General features: G+C 39.7%; 1 protein-coding gene across 2 annotated transcripts in view; it reads right to left on the reverse strand.

Annotated features, from left to right (window-relative positions):
• furinb (furin (paired basic amino acid cleaving enzyme) b) overlaps positions 1-17,423 on the reverse strand; it is a 94,126-nt gene that overhangs the window by 69,121 nt on the left and 7,582 nt on the right. For both annotated transcript variants that reach the window (XM_026176391.1, XM_026176392.1), the window contains exon 2: positions 12,458-12,735. In XM_026176391.1, coding sequence (XP_026032176.1) covers positions 12,458-12,634 — 177 coding nt within the window. In that variant the 5' untranslated portion in view covers positions 12,635-12,735. The remainder of the gene's footprint in view (positions 1-12,457; positions 12,736-17,423) is intronic.

Here is a 17,423-nt window from a genome sequence, read left to right on the forward strand (position 1 = left end):
TTTTCTGCCATTATCAACTTGTCAATCTTTTCTGTAAGTGAAAGTGAAAAAGTCAGAAAAGAAGTTCACAGACATGCCATCTAGGATCTCGCTGTGTATGACGGTGAGCTGCTGCTTCACATGACTCGAGCCTTACTTATTAACAGAAAAATAATACCCTATTGTCTCCTCCTACATAAATACTGCAGAACACAGCAGTGAGGTCAGGGAACAACGATGGTTTGTGAGCTCCTAAAGCATGCTCCATCGCTGTCATTTTCGCCTCTCTTTATGCAATAGTAAAAGAAAAAAACAAAAAACCCCTCCATCCTCTTTTTTGTTTTTTATTTCTTAGCTGTCGATGAATCACTTGACACTTTGATGTATCAGAGTTGACCTGAAAACAACCAGAAAGCTTGATCTGAATGTGCGATGAAGTTTTTCAAGGCAAAATTTGCAAATTATTACAAATTATTCACCTGCACATAGAATTTCTCTCACTGGCTTTAATTTACAGCACATGCTCACAGTTTTGGAAACATTGAGCTCAATATATTTATTTAACTACAATACATCGTTCCTCCTGGTAGCATTTCAATCAGTATGTCCTCATGCTTAGATTAAAATTAGACACATATTTAATTATCTTAACTGCACTACTGTAAAATTCTGTATAAACAATCATTCTGTACAATACGATAATTATAATTCTACAACTGTTTACACCTGTTTATAACTTGCATATTTCTGCATAGTTTCATATTTATATCCTGTTCATAGCCTGTACATAACTTGTATACCCATTACAGCCTGTACATACTTATAGTTATAGCAGATTCATAACATACCTTCATACCGTGTACATTTTAACATACCCATAATAGACCCATTTTTGTACCCTCATACCTATAACAGATGCATTTCTGTAATATATCTATATACCTATATTGCTAATATATATTTTGTAATATATCTATATCATGGCTAAAGCACTTCTGGATGGATGCAAACTGCATTTCGTTGCCTTGTACTTGTGACATGCGCAATGACAATTAAATTGAATTCTATTCTATTCTAAAAGAAAACGAATTGTTATGCATGCATCATAGAGATTAAACTATAAATCGTTTGTTTAAAAAAAAATATACATAACTCTTTTTTTATAAATCAAAATGATCTCTGTGTACTGTTTTCTATTTGATTTACATTTTATGGAGGCCTAAAATATTCATGCCAAATTGACTGGCTGTATTTTTCCTTATTTTCTTTAAGTTATGCATCATAGAAAGAATACAAGGTATTACACACTGGCATCCAAACAGAATAAAACATTTGAAAAATGAAAAATAAAAAAAGGAGACCACCAAATAAAGCATATTATTATGAGTCATTCACAGATATGGATCATTTCATAAAAGATGTCAGAATCTGGGACTACAGCAGAATAAACTAATAATGTCTTAATAAGTTGTCTTGTGTCCTCAGTCACAGTCATATTATTTTTTGTATATTTTTAGCTCAGCCTTCACTGTTTGTGCCGTTTCATGTTTTACCTCACAAGGATTAAAATGAGGTGATTTGCACAGAAGATTGTAATACTGGCGGAGCCCTGATCAGATCTCTCACATGTATCCCTTGGTAACAAATCGCACCTCATCTCCAACTTTACCATTTCTATTCCTTTTTGTATTTATACCATCCTTGAAAACAATATTTCCATATTATATCTGCAGTGCTATTTTCTAAACACTATGGCTGTGAAAGGGGAAAGGAAGCCTAATCTGATTGTACTGTGTTAACTGTGGCAGCAAGACTTTTCAATGTGGAACAATGAAGGGATGGGTTTAATACGTTAAACTGGAAGCACCAGATAGCAAATGATTATGCTGAAATGAGTATCTTAAGCTCCTTATTTAGCTTTTTGTTGTTGTTGTGAAGAATGCTTGGAGGTTATTTCCCAAAGAGGGAGCCAAAGGCTGTCTCAGCACCTGTGCACTCTAACCTCTGGGCAGAATAAGGGATGAGCTCCGAAGCTCCCAGTACAAACACAAAGAAAAGAGGGGCTTTTAGCACACCTTAAAAAGCTATTGCCGTGACCTAGATCAACTAAGTAACACACTTTCAATCAGTAAATGTAAACAGTTTCCTCCTTGCATTATGTTAGTAATAAAAAAATAGCTACAAACAGTAAATATCTTAAGTTTAGCCATGTCATAAAGTAAAGCTCATCTGTAATCCTGGCAGATCAGCTGTTCTCAATGCCAGCTAAGAACATCTGTTGGTTCAGGTGTTGCTCGTCTGTGCATCCAGGTGGCAAATCTTAAAGAGGGTGTACTTTTTAAGACAACTGCCTACGACTGCTCTGCATCTGCAAGCTACTTAGAAACCCAGCTCCACCTGGTCCTCATTTTCAATCCGTGTCTGTCCTAATCAGCATCATATTCATTTTCTTTGAAGCCTGCTCTATATGAGGATCTTGCTGTTCTCCCTGGAAGGGCGAGGAGGTGTGCTCTCTCCATCTTCTGCTTTCTTTGCATGTGCATGGAAAGGGGTGGGGTGAGATCCCGGAACGCTAAAAACAAATTACTGCAGATAGAAATAATCTTCCTTTGACTACAGACTTCCTCACTGAAATGTGTCTTCTTCTTGTTGCCTAAAAAATAAAAAATTCAGCACAGTTTTTTTTTTTTTTTACTTTAAGCAGCTATATTACTTTTAGTTATGTTTAGGGTCGTCAGTAAGTGTAGGAGTGACATTAGCAGTAGTAGTCATAATATTTACTGACTGTGGCAGCAATAGCAGTTGCAGTAATGGCAATAACAATGACACTGCCAGCTTTGCTGTTCAGTCCTGGCAAATGGGTGAGCATTTTCATTTCAATCTGATTATTGCACTTTAGAATGTTTCATAGCTACTGTTGCTGAAACCAAAGGAATTTAGTTATTTCTTTTGGCTGGTCCATGTATTGATTTGGCATAATCTATAACTGATTCATTATTCCAACAAAAGAAATGTTACACTTTCTCGAAAGCGGTTCACTTGTAGCGCTTTTGTGTTCCACGTTATTATAAATGTCTGCAGACAGCTTGGCGTGAGCGAGTTCACAAGCTCGAGCCACTGCAGCAACACTAATCTGACTGCTTGTCATGCAGTCTTCCTCCAAACCGTTCGTGCTGTTCGCTGTTGTAGAAATTGTTCTGTTACATGCACCTGAATGCTGCATGAACGGGCAAACATCCCAAGTTATATTTTGTTCTGAGTAAAATGTGCACAAGTCAAGAATTTATGAATAATATCACAAACAAAAACCTGTCTCTTCACATATTGTTCCAGTCAAATGTCATTCAAGGGTTTTTACTATTAGCTATACTGTGGAATACTAGACTGTGAAATAACCCATACAGAACTGAGTAGTAAACAAGGAAGTGTATAATAAACCAAAAACACTATAGCTCCCTGAAGCTAGACATAGTTTTAAGACATCTTTGCACAGCATTGGGAGTATCCTACTTCCATGAGGTCATCACCAGGAATGGCTTCCAGGCTTTGCAAAGGGATAATTATCTGAAAAGGAGAGTGATTGACTGTCAGGCTGCTTGGCCTCCGCATGCTTAGGGACAGGTTGGACCGCAGAAGGATGGAAAAGCGGCCAAAAGTACTCAGAATAAACAGGAATACTTTAAAGAGAGCTGGAAACACATTGCAGGTGGGACTTGAGGAGCTTGCTGAGAATAAGACCAGAATGTGCAAAGCTGTCAAAGCAAAAGGCAGCTTCACTGTAGGAAACAAAAAAAGTAATATATATTCAGTTTTTTTTTGTTTACTTCATAATTCCATGCACTGAAGAAAATGTTAAATATTTAGCCAAGTCTTCATTGATTTTTGACTGGTACTATAGATTTGTCTCTCTGCTACCTTCCAAAACAAAAGCCAAAGGTAAAATGCTGCCTTTCTAAAAACTGTATATAATTTTTCCTTTCCACCCTTTTCTTTGTAGTTATTTGAAGAATTAGGTTCTCGTCTTTTCACCTTTTCCTGTGATGCCTTTTCACAAATATTGTTAAAATACAGATAAACAGACTAGTGACAAAACTGTCTCTAAAATCAATGCCAGGAAATTGTTGATTTAATAGTTTTGGGGAGCTGTCTCTAACCTTTTTAACAAAAACCAGAGCCTTCAAAAAGAACACTCAGGTGATTCATTGCCATCATTATCAGAGTAGGCGTAGGAAACCTAATAAATGCATTTTTTCATGTTACATGTTTATTTGTCACCTCCCTGGATCGAACAGCGGCACTTTCGTGTGGCAGGCAAATGTGTAAATAGCTACTAATGCCGCAATTACTTACATACACTAATTATAGTTGGTTAAAATCAATCAGCATTGTATGTAGACCTGAAAATGTTTCTTAATGCTGGAAGTGAGAAATAAACTCCCGGTGCACTCATTTTTACCTGTGCACTTTTTAAAAAATGAGTTTTGGCCACAGATTGAATGTTACAGAGAGTGGATAGCACCACCACAATAACAGTTTCCTCTGCTGCCTGGCAGCAATGCTACTGGTCATCAGTGATGCCATAGGGGAGCAAAAGGATGATTGGACCATGAACGAACCTGCCCAAACCCCAGTGATTACAGACATTGACAAAAAAAATAAAATAAAATACGAGTGAATACAAGTGTATACAAGCAAAATAACAACAACAGCAAAAAATCTTTAATAGACATCAAACATCAGGAAGTAGGTTCATGCAGTCCAGAGTCAGCAGAAACATATTGTTTATACTGCAATATGTTATAAATCTTAACATACTCAGTAAGTAACATCTGTGGAAGTGATTTTTTTTCAGCTAAAGAGCAACACAAGGTAGGAAAAGTGGAGCCTATTGTGCCTCGACTTAAATGAAGCTGAAGCTTCATTCTTCCTTGTGAACAAAAAGTCAAAGCACTGCAAAAGAAAAGTAGTCAATACTGGCCACATTATGAATGCAAGCATTCTTTCAAAAAGCTCTCCCCGAAGAAAGGAGACGTGAATGAAGGCTGAAGATCCACATGCATGGCTGGCTCCGTATCTCAAGAGCAGCCTGATAGACTTAATCCTTTTCCATATACTGGATCTATACTGTCAAGTCCTTGAGTCGTCCGACCAGTACAACCAGCATTTCCACTAAAACACTCCTTCTGACCATCATTCTTAAGTAGTTTGGGTGCAAACATGTTACCACCAGTTTTATACTTTAAAGACTTTTTGAGATTTAAAACACCATTTTAAGAATCTTTTGAGTAACGATGTCCATGGATCTCTCTCTGGCAGAGCACCAACCCACTTTTAGGAGACAATTTTGGAAACATCTAAAAGGACTACGGCTGCAGGCTACATATAATGAAGTAGTGCATTTAAATGAGAGACAGCTTGGGGACAAGGAAGAATGCTTTACTCAGATCAGTAAACACTGAAATAAAACAGAAGCTTGAGGATGAGGTTCACTAAAGGAGAGAGAGACAAAAAGAAGGAAGCAGGCCTGCAAACAACCTATTAATATTGGACATTTTAAGAGAGGAAGAGATTAAAGAGGACAGCGAGTGAAAAAGACACTGACAGAAAGGATGAGAGAATGATGCAGGCATAAAATACCTCTGATATGTGTGGTTTTAGAGAAAAAGAAGAAAGCTGTGAAAGATTGTCTATAGCGACTACTTCATATTCAAGAAAGACCAGTGAAAAATAAACACAGTAAGAAAAACAGACCACAAAGTAAACATCACTTTCATAGGAGCCTTACAAAACGTTTGAAAAGGACAGCTGTGGCCTAGATATAGGATAATGCATGACATAGTCTTATTAAATAAAAAAAGAAATGACTGCCCTCTTCCAGCACCAGAGTCAATCTGCTGGAAATAATATTCTGGCAATTTTCACCATGGCAACCTAATGCCAGTACAGGCTGTGGAGTGTTGTTACAGATCAAAAGGGGTTTACGGTATAGCTGTGAGGCAGTGAGCAGGAGCAGAAAGTTGCATCAAACCCCAGGATAAGGGAGATAAATAATTACAAAAACAAATACACACACACAGATCTACACTTACAGAGCCTAATGCTACTAGAGACCGACACTTTCTTAAACCTCGCCCCAACAAAAAGCCCAGTTTTCACTCTAAATACAAACAATTTATTGCATGGAGAGTTGTGTTTTGTCCCAAAAGGAAACCTGTGTCGCCACAACGTCCACAGAAAGGCTTTCTGTTAATAAAACAGTTTTTATTCCCACTCAGCTATTTTTATTGTTGACTTATCTTTATTGCTCAAGTCATTTACATTTATTGTATTTATTTCACTTATTTCCCATATTATTCACACCTTTTGCTTTCTTCATATTTGATGGTCTTATTTAACCGTTTACTTTTCCTTTAGACTGCGATCTATTTTGTGGTGCTCTGTAAAACACTTCCTAAATATGGTGGCATCAGACATGAATAGTATACAGGACAGGAAAGAGGGGCGAGAGTACAAGGGAAAGATGTGTACCTGGGCCACTGCATTTCAGCCATAAAGCACATGGTTACCTGCTCTAACATCAAGTTAAACTGGTGCCCACTAAATGCTACTTGTGAGTTTCATATTAGACTAACATGTCCAGTTGAAAACAAACAAACAAAAAAAAGTGGGCTTTGCCCACTCAATATGGACATTAAAAATGATTCTGACTCCACTTTTAGTATCTTGGTTACAGCACAAACTCATATAATGGTAATATGAACACTTAACTTTAAAGGCACTCTTGGCAGACTGAGACTTTGTCCTTCAAATGTGTGCAAAACATGCAGTAGAAATAAATGTAAAACATCACCTTTTTTGAATGCACTAACTAGACATCTATTCAAAAACCTCTCCAAACATGTCAGGGTGACAAAAAACACGCAGTGAATCTTTAAATATAATAGAATAATACTTCCTTATCATCGAGTTAGAATCTGTATTGAGTATCCAAACCATTTGCCAACAGGTTGGCTACTAGTGAAAAGTGAATGACATAATTACAAACATTTCATTAAATGCAAGCTATGCTTTTAACTATGAACTTCTATGTTATTTTATACACATTTCATTTCTTGTGGTTTAGAAAAAAAAGAAAACATGTTTTTGACAACAAGTGGGGAAAATATGATGGTTACAGTGACCATCAGACACTGTCAGAATCATCTGTAGTGCATGACCTAAAATTTTCATTTCTCTAAAGGCAAAAGAGAGGACAGAAGCAAAGGCAGAAATAACTCATTCTAGAAATGACTTCCGACTTAAGATAGATAAAAAATGAAAGGAAAACCCCGAACCCCTGAGCCCAACAGTCGTGCGGGGCATCTTCCTGGCATGGTTCGATGCACTTGTCGACCTAATAGAGAAGAGTCGCTACAAATTAATATGAAGTTATTCTGGGTGATCAACTTAATCCTACAATAAATCCAGATGAAAGTGGTCGCTTATATGACCAAAGTTCCCCCATCCATATAGCAGAAAGGGTCGCTCGGATGCCTTGATAAGTATGAAAGTGATGTGAATAATATGTCACGATTTCAACCAAAGTAAAACCCCAGAGATTTAAGGCTGACTGTGTGGGGCAGCACTCTCCATCATGAACTGACGTAAGATTTTTGCTGGAGAAAGGTGCTCCATCGTTTCAGTAAGCCCCAGAGACTTGGTAGAATCTATGTCAAGGTGTACTGAAGCTATAGTGGGAGAACAATGGCGGAGCACACCTTACAATGACACCTTATGTTGGTTTTTCTTTCAATTTATCACCAGTCTGGTAGAGCAAAAAAGAAAAGTTGACTCAATCTTACACTTTCTTGGAATAAATTCTTGCTAACATTATAATATATTAGTACCACTTCAGACTCCATCTCTTGAGGTTCATTAGTGCCAACGGCAAGACTTTGCAACTTTTATTCAGAGAAGCACTCCTCCCCATTTCTTTTTTCAAAGTCCAATGGGGAACTGAAATCAGCAAATACTGCAGGCAGGTGCACGTCTATATGAAGGAGAACAGTGAAATAACTTTATGATTGAGCCTAAAGTGTTGAAGAAGTTTATGTGCAAGAAAGGGAAGAAAGTAATCTTAACTGATTAGAGAAAAAAAAATTGATGTTGCTTTTTGAAGCTATTTACTTAAAATAACTGGGGGTGGGGGGTTTAAAGAGCCAAACCAATGACACATTCTCACACAAACACATCCTCCCCATTGCACTTACGGCAAATGAATGCAAGATAAAACCAATAACACAGTCTAATATAAACAGCCTCTCTCTCTCTCTCTCTCTCTCTCAGAGCTCACTTTACAAATCACATTCAAATAGAAAATAATCAAACTCTTCTCGCTAGAAAAACAAACGGCCTTAAAAGCATTAGTGCCACATCTGCATGCACTCAGTACTGGTGTGTTGTGACAATCTCCCACAGCCACTACATGATGACAGAAAGAAAGGGAGTGCGTGAGAGTGAGATGTATTTCATTAAATCATTTTGTTGCATTTCTTTTTTTTTTTTTTTTTTTGGCCAATCAAATAAGCTCACTGAATCAAATAAAGGAAGAGAGAGAATAGGCCAGTTGGTTGACATGTCACATAGTTTGCAAGGTATCATGCAGAGTAATAGACAACTGCAGATTGCAGATTGCATTACCTTCCACCTAGCACAGAAAAGTTGAGTCTGAAAGAGTATTTTAGTACTATAACTTGAGACAAAATGATTGCAATCAAACATTCATTCATTGAATGGGAATGGTCTGTAAGCTGTGCAACACTGAAGCCAATGGAGTGTAGGGCTGTTCGATATAACGATATATATCGGATTACGATATACAAAAGTCTATCGTTTCCTTTTACGCTATCGTTTGTTTCATGGTATCGCAAAATAAACTGTTTACGGCAATATTTTTTTCATCGTTTTGATGGTCACTGTAGTGGCTATATTAATTTCTTAAAGTTCTCTCTTTCTCTTATATTTAATATAACCACACTACAGACGGACAAGCGCCTGTTTTTATGGGTTGTCGTTAGCAACAACGACGGTTACACCATTGCATGTCCGCTTGTTTATTTTCCACATAAACCTTTCACAATAAAGCTCAAGATCCTGTTGAGAATTTTCAAAATAAACAGAATCACTTGAAAAAGTATGCAGAGTATTGACAGATGAGAAGCAAAAAAAGAGTCGTCAGGTGCTAAAAAATAAACCTTAGACTCAAACGTTAGAACAGGCTTTCCCCGCAGCACGCCGTGTAATAAATACACACAAAGAAAACGGCGGCTGTTACAACCCGTCTAAAAATGTGTAGTTTCATGCATCGGTTAAAACACTTGACTCCAGGTACAAGACGCCCAGCTGGAAACACTTCACCTACCCGAGATTCACAGAATTTACAGAAAATATTACATTTTTTGTGATTTATATCGTTATCGGACGATAGATGTTTTATATTGGGATATGAGATTTTGGTCATATCGCACAGCCCTAATGGAGTGTTTTCCTGCAGTCTTAAAAGAAGACCCCCTGCCAAGGGAAGCTGACTGTGTGAAGCTGAACAAAAAGCCCTTATTTGAGATTACACTACAGCCACATGTTTACAGTCAGTTAGCTATAAATAGAAAGAAACTGGGAGAGCCAGATGGAGAGATGCAGAAAGAGAGAAGGACAAAGAAACAAAGAGAAAGGCTGTGGCGTTAGACGTCTAATTCAGGGTGATTCAGTCTGTCACCACCTACAGAGCCTGCCCATCCTCATAAAAACAATGATTCTGACTTGGCTCACCAACAACGCAACATGACATTTAGCTCCTAACCCTACCATAGAACTCCCACACATACACAAAGCATTACGAAGAAAGGAGGCCAAAATTTAACACAGATACAACAAACAGATACAACGATGCCGACAAACAAAGTCTTGATGACATTTACACTTAAATATCAGCATGAAGCATAATCAAACGCGCACATTATCCCTTATACACTCAAAGAAAATTAGGCCGAAACATAATAAGTGAATCTGCAAATACAAAAAGACGTGCAGAGACAATAAGGTGTTTCTAAGCACCACAGTGAACAAATGATCAGTTACGTGATGATCCTGTAATCACATTAGTGATAAAAATCCAATTAAGTCCTGATTATACATCAGCCTCTTTCCTCTCTACAAGAGCCCTATAGAACCACCACCAAGGATGATGGGAAAATGAATAAGTCATTCCCTTTCTAAGCTGCCAGCTCTACAAAGTCTTGCCTAACTCATACCCTCACATAACCCACACTACACTGTCAGAGAGCAGATACTGCACATAGCCCGTATATCATCATTTTCTCATAGCACCCACTCAGGAGAGACTAAAATAAAACTTATTTGGGTGCTTCTGTAAAACAATGACTGAAGATGTACTCCTACAAAATCTAATTCCAGACGGTGGATAACACTAAATTTCTTCCAGTCATCCAGCACTTTTCTGTCCATAACATCATGCTACACTAGCTTTACTCCTTTCTTTGTTAGTGTCTCCCACACACGCTCCTAGCTTTCACCGTGTTTAGGAAATTAGTATTTGTATCATTTCTCCCTAAACTTGCAGCCAACTATAACCACCACCCTTGGAATACCTGCCTCCCACATCCACACTGCAGGGAAAAAAAACAGAACCCTCCGCTTTTGGAGAAAAGTGCCACAGGCTTTGTTGGGGTGAGGTAAGTGGGATTTTCTTAGAGCCCACTCTTCAAAATGAGTCTGCATGCAATTCTCTTTCATTTTCCAGGACCTTAGCTTAATTTCGTGTGCACTTAACTGACAATCTGCCATACGGGATCATAGATTTCGCAAACCCAGAGTCATCTTAGAGGATTCATTTCTCTGCCTTCTGCCAGCATCTCTTCATTTGACGTAATCAGTAATTAACAGAAAGTAGAAAACTAAACATCTATCCTTTAATTAAGTGGTATTATAGGCAGAGGCTCGAAATGTTTCTGTAGCTGGGTGAAATGAGGGCAACAGTGATAAACAGAAGGCAGGAACTGATTAAACTTTCTTTTCCTAGGGAAAGTGATCACATTCGAGGAATATGAGAGAAAGAAGAATTACCTCATTCTGAGAAGAGATACTTTTTTGGCTCTAGAGTATATATATCTGTATTTTGTGAGCAGTATGTTGATGGGTTCATTTTACCCAATTCATTCTATCCAGAACTTACAGAATCGTTTTACAGTATAAGTGTTAGGGGCCAATATACCAAAGCCTTCTTTTATCCTGCACTACAATAGTTTTATACTTTAAGCCTGAAGCTACTGCAGTATCTACATAAATACTAAAGTAACTGCACATTTAAAAATAACTTAAGTTCCTCAGAGAGGCTCAACGTTTGGTCACATGGATGTGATCTATTATAATGGACGTAAAGAGCATTTCCTATTGACACAAGTCCAATCTTGTCCAGATTGTCAAAAAACCCGAACTACAACTATTTGCTAGGATAAAAGACTAAAAACTTCTGGCTTTGCACTCCAGACAAAACCATCTTTGACAATAAAAAGGCAGGAGAGATAAGCCCGATTTAATTTCGCAAACCTCTCTTTCAGAGAATCCTCTTTAGTTGAGGTGGGTAGAGGTGGGACGGGAATATGCAGAACCTCCTACGCACATTCGTAAGAAGTAATCCATAGGGCTGTTCACTGGCGTGTGCATGTGTGTGTGTAACACTCCAGCAGCTCCACACAGACACATGCAAATGAAGTAAAGTCTCAAGTGAAGCAACAAGGGGAAAGGGGACCAAATAGCGACTCGCTGTCAAGTGCTGAGCACAAATATGAAAAAGCTTAGCCTCTGAAGCATTTTGATATGTGAGGGACCTAATATGCTGAAAGAACAATAAGTCACTTCTCTGTCTCTCCTCCTCATTCTTCACCCTCTGACAGTTGTTTTTTTTCCCCTCTCCCATATCTCAAAACTGTGTGATACAACAGTTTAATTAAATAAAATGACTTGGCAAGACCACAAACAGCAACTGAAGGGCTAGCAATAAAATTAAACTAGCTACATCATAATTAAACAGAGCCACCGTCCTTCAGACCCTAAAATATCACCCTTATTATTGCCGTCTATTCCTACCACTGTTCTGCAAACACGAGTATGTGCCAGCATGGTAAGAAGTCATGCATGCCCCACTTAAGCTACAAGAAATGGGAAGAGGCCAGATTTTAGCAATCCACTGAAAAAAAGAAAATATTGTCTAAGTGTCAGGCTCTCTGATGCACACTTGCTTTGTAAGCCTGAGACTTGCAAGACTTTGCTGTAACAAACCATGGCTGTGTATAGTAAAGTAAAATCTAGTAGGTAGGTGGTATATAGGAGAGAAACTAATCCAAACAGACATATGCGGCATATATAGGATAACATTTTAGACAATGTAATAGAGGGAAGGAGTAAGAGACGTAGAACTTACATGGCCATGGTTGATGAATCCATGTTCCCTGGCGATGCGATCAGCTTCCCCAGGGCCCCCATTGATCTGGACAGCCCACGTGTTGGTATAGACCTTTGCAGCATCAATCCAATTCAGTTCAGCTGTCAGCAGGACAAAGACTGTCCACAAGAGAAGTAGGGCCACCCTGGCATCCATTAAAAGGACAACTTCACAGCGCAGTTTATCTGTCCGTCTGTTGCTGTGTCCCAGGCAGAGTGGGGATGCTCCACCTTACAGCAGCAAAGTAGAACACTGGCCTGGAGATGAGAGGACAGAGCAAACTATAAACACAAACATGGCCTTCTTAACTGGGTCACTCTTGGGTTTGAATTACCTACCGCAGACACCGTTCACAAAAACAAACCCAGAACTGCATCAAAAATAGACACCACACCCACAGACTTTATCAAGCATGAAACTTACTCACAGTCTGCTGTCAGACTCTGAGAAGAAGACCACATCTTAATAAATGTGAAAAGCATAAATATTAGGTCAGAAACAGACAAGGGCTGTGCCAAAAACTAAATCATTTTCCAATTCTCTTTCATTTTTTTTGAGACTTGAAATGGTAATGTATGATAATGATATACAGTAGGCATGTTGCTGCAATACAGGAAGAGCTCCTAGCAAACCAATATACAGCTACTGGCAAAAAGAGGGGAAACGTGTCTGAGGAAGAAAATATTTAAATTTTACTCATGCACTGCTCTTCATTATAAGGTATTCCATTTTTTTAAATAACAGACTGCTTATTAGGTATGAAAAGGTACTTTCAACACATTTAACAGAATAGTAAAATAAGCACGCTAAAAAGGACCATTATTTGAGCAGATGTTCAAATGAGCAAGATTTTCAACTGATATCGTCTGCTGCTCTTTGATTTGTAGCTCTTTGGATCATAAAAAAGGGGCCTGTAAGTCAAACATAAAAAGGAAAGCTTTAAGGTAAGTTAACTGACTCAGAGTGTGAAGACAGATAAGGTGTGGTTATCTGCTAAGTATATCAGCTCATCCTAAGAGAACAGGAGATAGAGACCATACAGGCCTAAACGGCTCACTGGTAACGCTGCTGATCACACAAAAATGATATCAAATGTATCAATCCACACAACACACTTAACCGATGTGGAAAAAAAAAAAACTCAGATGTTGTAAATTTGCTGAATTTGCAGTGTAGACCCCCCAATTTGGTACACTTCCATTTAGAATAGTTATGTCAACATTTCTGGACATCAGGATTTTTAGATTTAAAGTATAAAACTGTTAAGTTAGCTGTTCATTGCCTTAGAAACCCTAAAAAGACAAAAAAAGGGGAACACTTGATCATCACAGTATAATACAAAGTCACTAAACTAGTCATTACTTCAGTGTTATCCATCTGTTCAGTTAGAAGGCATACACACATGTGACAGACCAAGGACTGGGGATGCCGTGGCATTTGTCACACGTGGTCAATGCAAAGTTTCTTTCATCTGTGAAGAGAACAGGGTGCCAATGACGGACCTGCCAGTTCTGGAGCTCTCAGGCGAATGCCAATTGAGCTGCACTGCGCGGTGCTGTCAGGAGCTCATGCCACCCTCATTGAGTCCAAGTCTTTGTACGTTTCTGACAGTCTGGTCAGAAACATACACAAGTAGCCTGCTGGAGGTCATTTTGTAGGGCTCTGGTGCTGCTCCTGCTGTTTCTACGACCCTCTTCAGCTTGTCTTATGTAACGGCCTGTCTCCTTGCAGGGCTCTCAAAATTTCAAAATCCCTGGTAGCCCTTCGGGCAGGGACTCTTCAGTTTTTGGTAGCCAAAAATAAATGTAAGTAGCCCGAATAAAAAAGAGAGCAATTTTTTTGATTGATGTTTTGTTTCCTGTTTTGTTTCCTTTGCAATATTATACATTAAAGTATAATATTGTAAAGGAAACAAAACATTAATCAAAAAATTGTTGAAAAACAAATTACAACATTGTGTAAAAATTACAATCATCAACTCAAATACTTGGTTCTAATTGAACAGAAATTTCTATGAACTTGTAAGAACTGTGTAGGACATGAATCAGTCTGTGTCAGATCCTGAATTTGAAATTTCCGCTGAAGTCACGGGTAAGAGACAGTGGAACCAAGATCTAGGCCATTTGCTTTTTGAAGTTTGCAAAGACTGCTAAATTTTGCCAGTGGTAGTTCACTCTTTGCAACATAGTACGCTGTTCTAAACAGATTTTTCAGGTTTATTTTTATTATGTTATTTGCAATTGGTGTTTGTTCTGGGAAAGATATTGCAGACTGAGCAATAATGCATTTCTTGCATTTCTCATGGGTTCTAATGGGGGCCTTTCTTAAAATGACTGGTCCCAGTAACAAAGGCGCTTGTCGACTCAGAAATCGAGACAAAACCAACAACACACCCGGCAGAACATTATGTTATTTACACGGGTGCACATAAGTGGTCCGCATGTGCGCATTCGCTGTCAAAATAAAAGACTCGCACCAGATAAGAAGTTGCAACGCGCGTTTGCGTATCTGATTGAGGAATCACTCATCTTTGGAAAAGAGAGTTTATTACAGAGAAATGGCTCTTTCCAAAATAAAAGCTATACTATACGCTTCTTCTGGGCTATATTCTCAGCAGCATATTGTAGCGGGTCAGGGCTGTTCGGGGTTCTGTTTGTACAGTTATGTTTTGTTTATGTTGCCATAGTGACGGGTGACGCCCTCTCGCTGCGACGGTGTGACCTTCCGGGGTCAGAGGGCGCCCTGTGTGTTGTTGTTGTTGTTGTTGCTGTTGCTGTGCGGTTGCCGCGCTGAGCAGTTAGCTAGCGGCAGTGTTCTTCTGCAGATGTCAATAAACGGCTGTGCTCCCTGGCTAGCTCACGGGAAGCAAGACCAAACGACACCTCCGTCTCCTCGTTGTCTGAGCTCGCCACATTGGTGTCAGAAGTGGGATGATGGTGGCACCCCATGTTCTGACCCGAGTGACTTGGTGCGCCAAAAGAAGGCACCTGGACATTTGCAAAGTGAAAGCAAAAAACAAGCGCAAATTCAAACGCGATTTCAATATGTCACATATTGACAGTGGCTCACCGATGCCAATGACATAATTACCCAGCTACATTTCCGAAAGAATGCAAAAGCATTGACATATATTTTTTCCTTGCTATGATAGCCCGACGGGCAGGGCTGAGATAGATTTTGGTAGCCCGACTGGAAAAATCGCTAGCCCCGGGACGTCGGGCTAGCGATTTTGCGAGCCCTGTGTTACAGGTATGGCCCTTTAAGGATGAAGCCTGATGGGAAATGTATTCGGGATGTGTGTAGCGGGACTGCCTGGTGTATATGTGAAGAGAGAGAGCGGAGAAGGTGAAAAAGTAACGGTTAGCTACAGAAGAGACGAAAAGAAAAGAAATAAAAGGAATATAATAACTCCCTCGACAGCCAGAGTTGTGTCGGCGATGCTCGCTGTGAGTAAACTGTTTCAGCCACTGTACGCGGTGTTCGTGCCTTAGAGAAGAAATAAAGTTCGGTGAAGCAGTTTCCTATGCCTCCTATCTTTTTGCTAGCGGAGTTGACCTGTATAGTAAGCTGTTGCCGGCTACGAGTCAGTTACGGAACCTTCAAGTAACTGCCAGAGGTTTCCTTACTACGGTTCGGGGCCGCGGATCTGGCGCGGTAACACCTGTATCTGATTGAGGAAACACTCATCTTTGGAAAAGAGAGTTTATTACAGAGAAATGGCTCTTTCCAAAATAAAAGCTATACTATACGCTTCTTCTGGGCTATATTCTCAGCAGCATATTGTAGCGGGCCAGGGCTGTTCGGGGTTCTGTTTGTACAGTTATGTTTTGTTTATGTTGCCATAGTGACGGGTGACGCCCTCTCGCTGCGACGGTGTGTCCTTCCGGGGTCAGAGGGCGCCCTGTGTGTTGTTGTTGTTGTTGTTGCTGTTGCTGTGCGGTTGCCGCGCTGAGCAGTTAGCTAGCGGCAGTGTTCTTCTGCAGATGTCAATAAACGGCTGTGCTCCCTGGCTAGCTCACGGGAAGCAAGACCAAACGACACCTCCGTCTCCTCGTTGTCTGAGCTCGCCACATTGGTGTCAGAAGTGGGATGATGGTGGCACCCCATGTTCTGACCCGAGTGACTTGGTGCGCCAAAAGAAGGCACCTGGACATTTGCAAAGTGAAAGCAAAAAACAAGCGCAAATTCAAACGCGATTTCAATATGTCACATATTGACAGTGGCTCACCGATGCCAATGACATAATTACCCAGCTACATTTCCGAAAGAATGCAAAAGCATTGACATATATTTTTTCCTTGCTATGATAGCCCGACGGGCAGGGCTGAGATAGATTTTGGTAGCCCGACTGGAAAAATCGCTAGCCCCGGGACGTCGGGCTAGCGATTTTGCGAGCCCTGTGTTACAGGTATGGCCCTTTAAGGATGAAGCCTGATGGGAAATGTATTCGGGATGTGTGTAGCGGGACTGCCTGGTGTATATGTGAAGAGAGAGAGCGGAGAAGGTGAAAAAGTAACGGTTAGCTACAGAAGAGACGAAAAGAAAAGAAATAAAAGGAATATAATAACTCCCTCGACAGCCAGAGTTGTGTCGGCGATGCTCGCTGTGAGTAAACTGTTTCAGCCACTGTACGCGGTGTTCGTGCCTTAGAGAAGAAATAAAGTTCGGTGAAGCAGTTTCCTATGCCTCCTATCTTTTTGCTAGCGGAGTTGACCTGTATAGTAAGCTGTTGCCGGCTACGAGTCAGTTACGGAACCTTCAAGTAACTGCCAGAGGTTTCCTTACTACGGTTCGGGGCCGCGGATCTGGCGCGGTAACACCTGTATCTGATTGAGGAAACACTCATCTTTGGAAAAGAGAGTTTATTACAGAGAAATGGCTCTTTCCAAAATAAAAGCTATACTATACGCTTCTTCTGGGCTATATTCTCAGCAGCATATTGTAG

The sequence above is a fragment of the Astatotilapia calliptera genome, chromosome 7 (genome assembly GCF_900246225.1).
Source record: "Astatotilapia calliptera chromosome 7, fAstCal1.2, whole genome shotgun sequence".
Lineage (NCBI taxonomy): Eukaryota > Metazoa > Chordata > Actinopteri > Cichliformes > Cichlidae > Astatotilapia > Astatotilapia calliptera.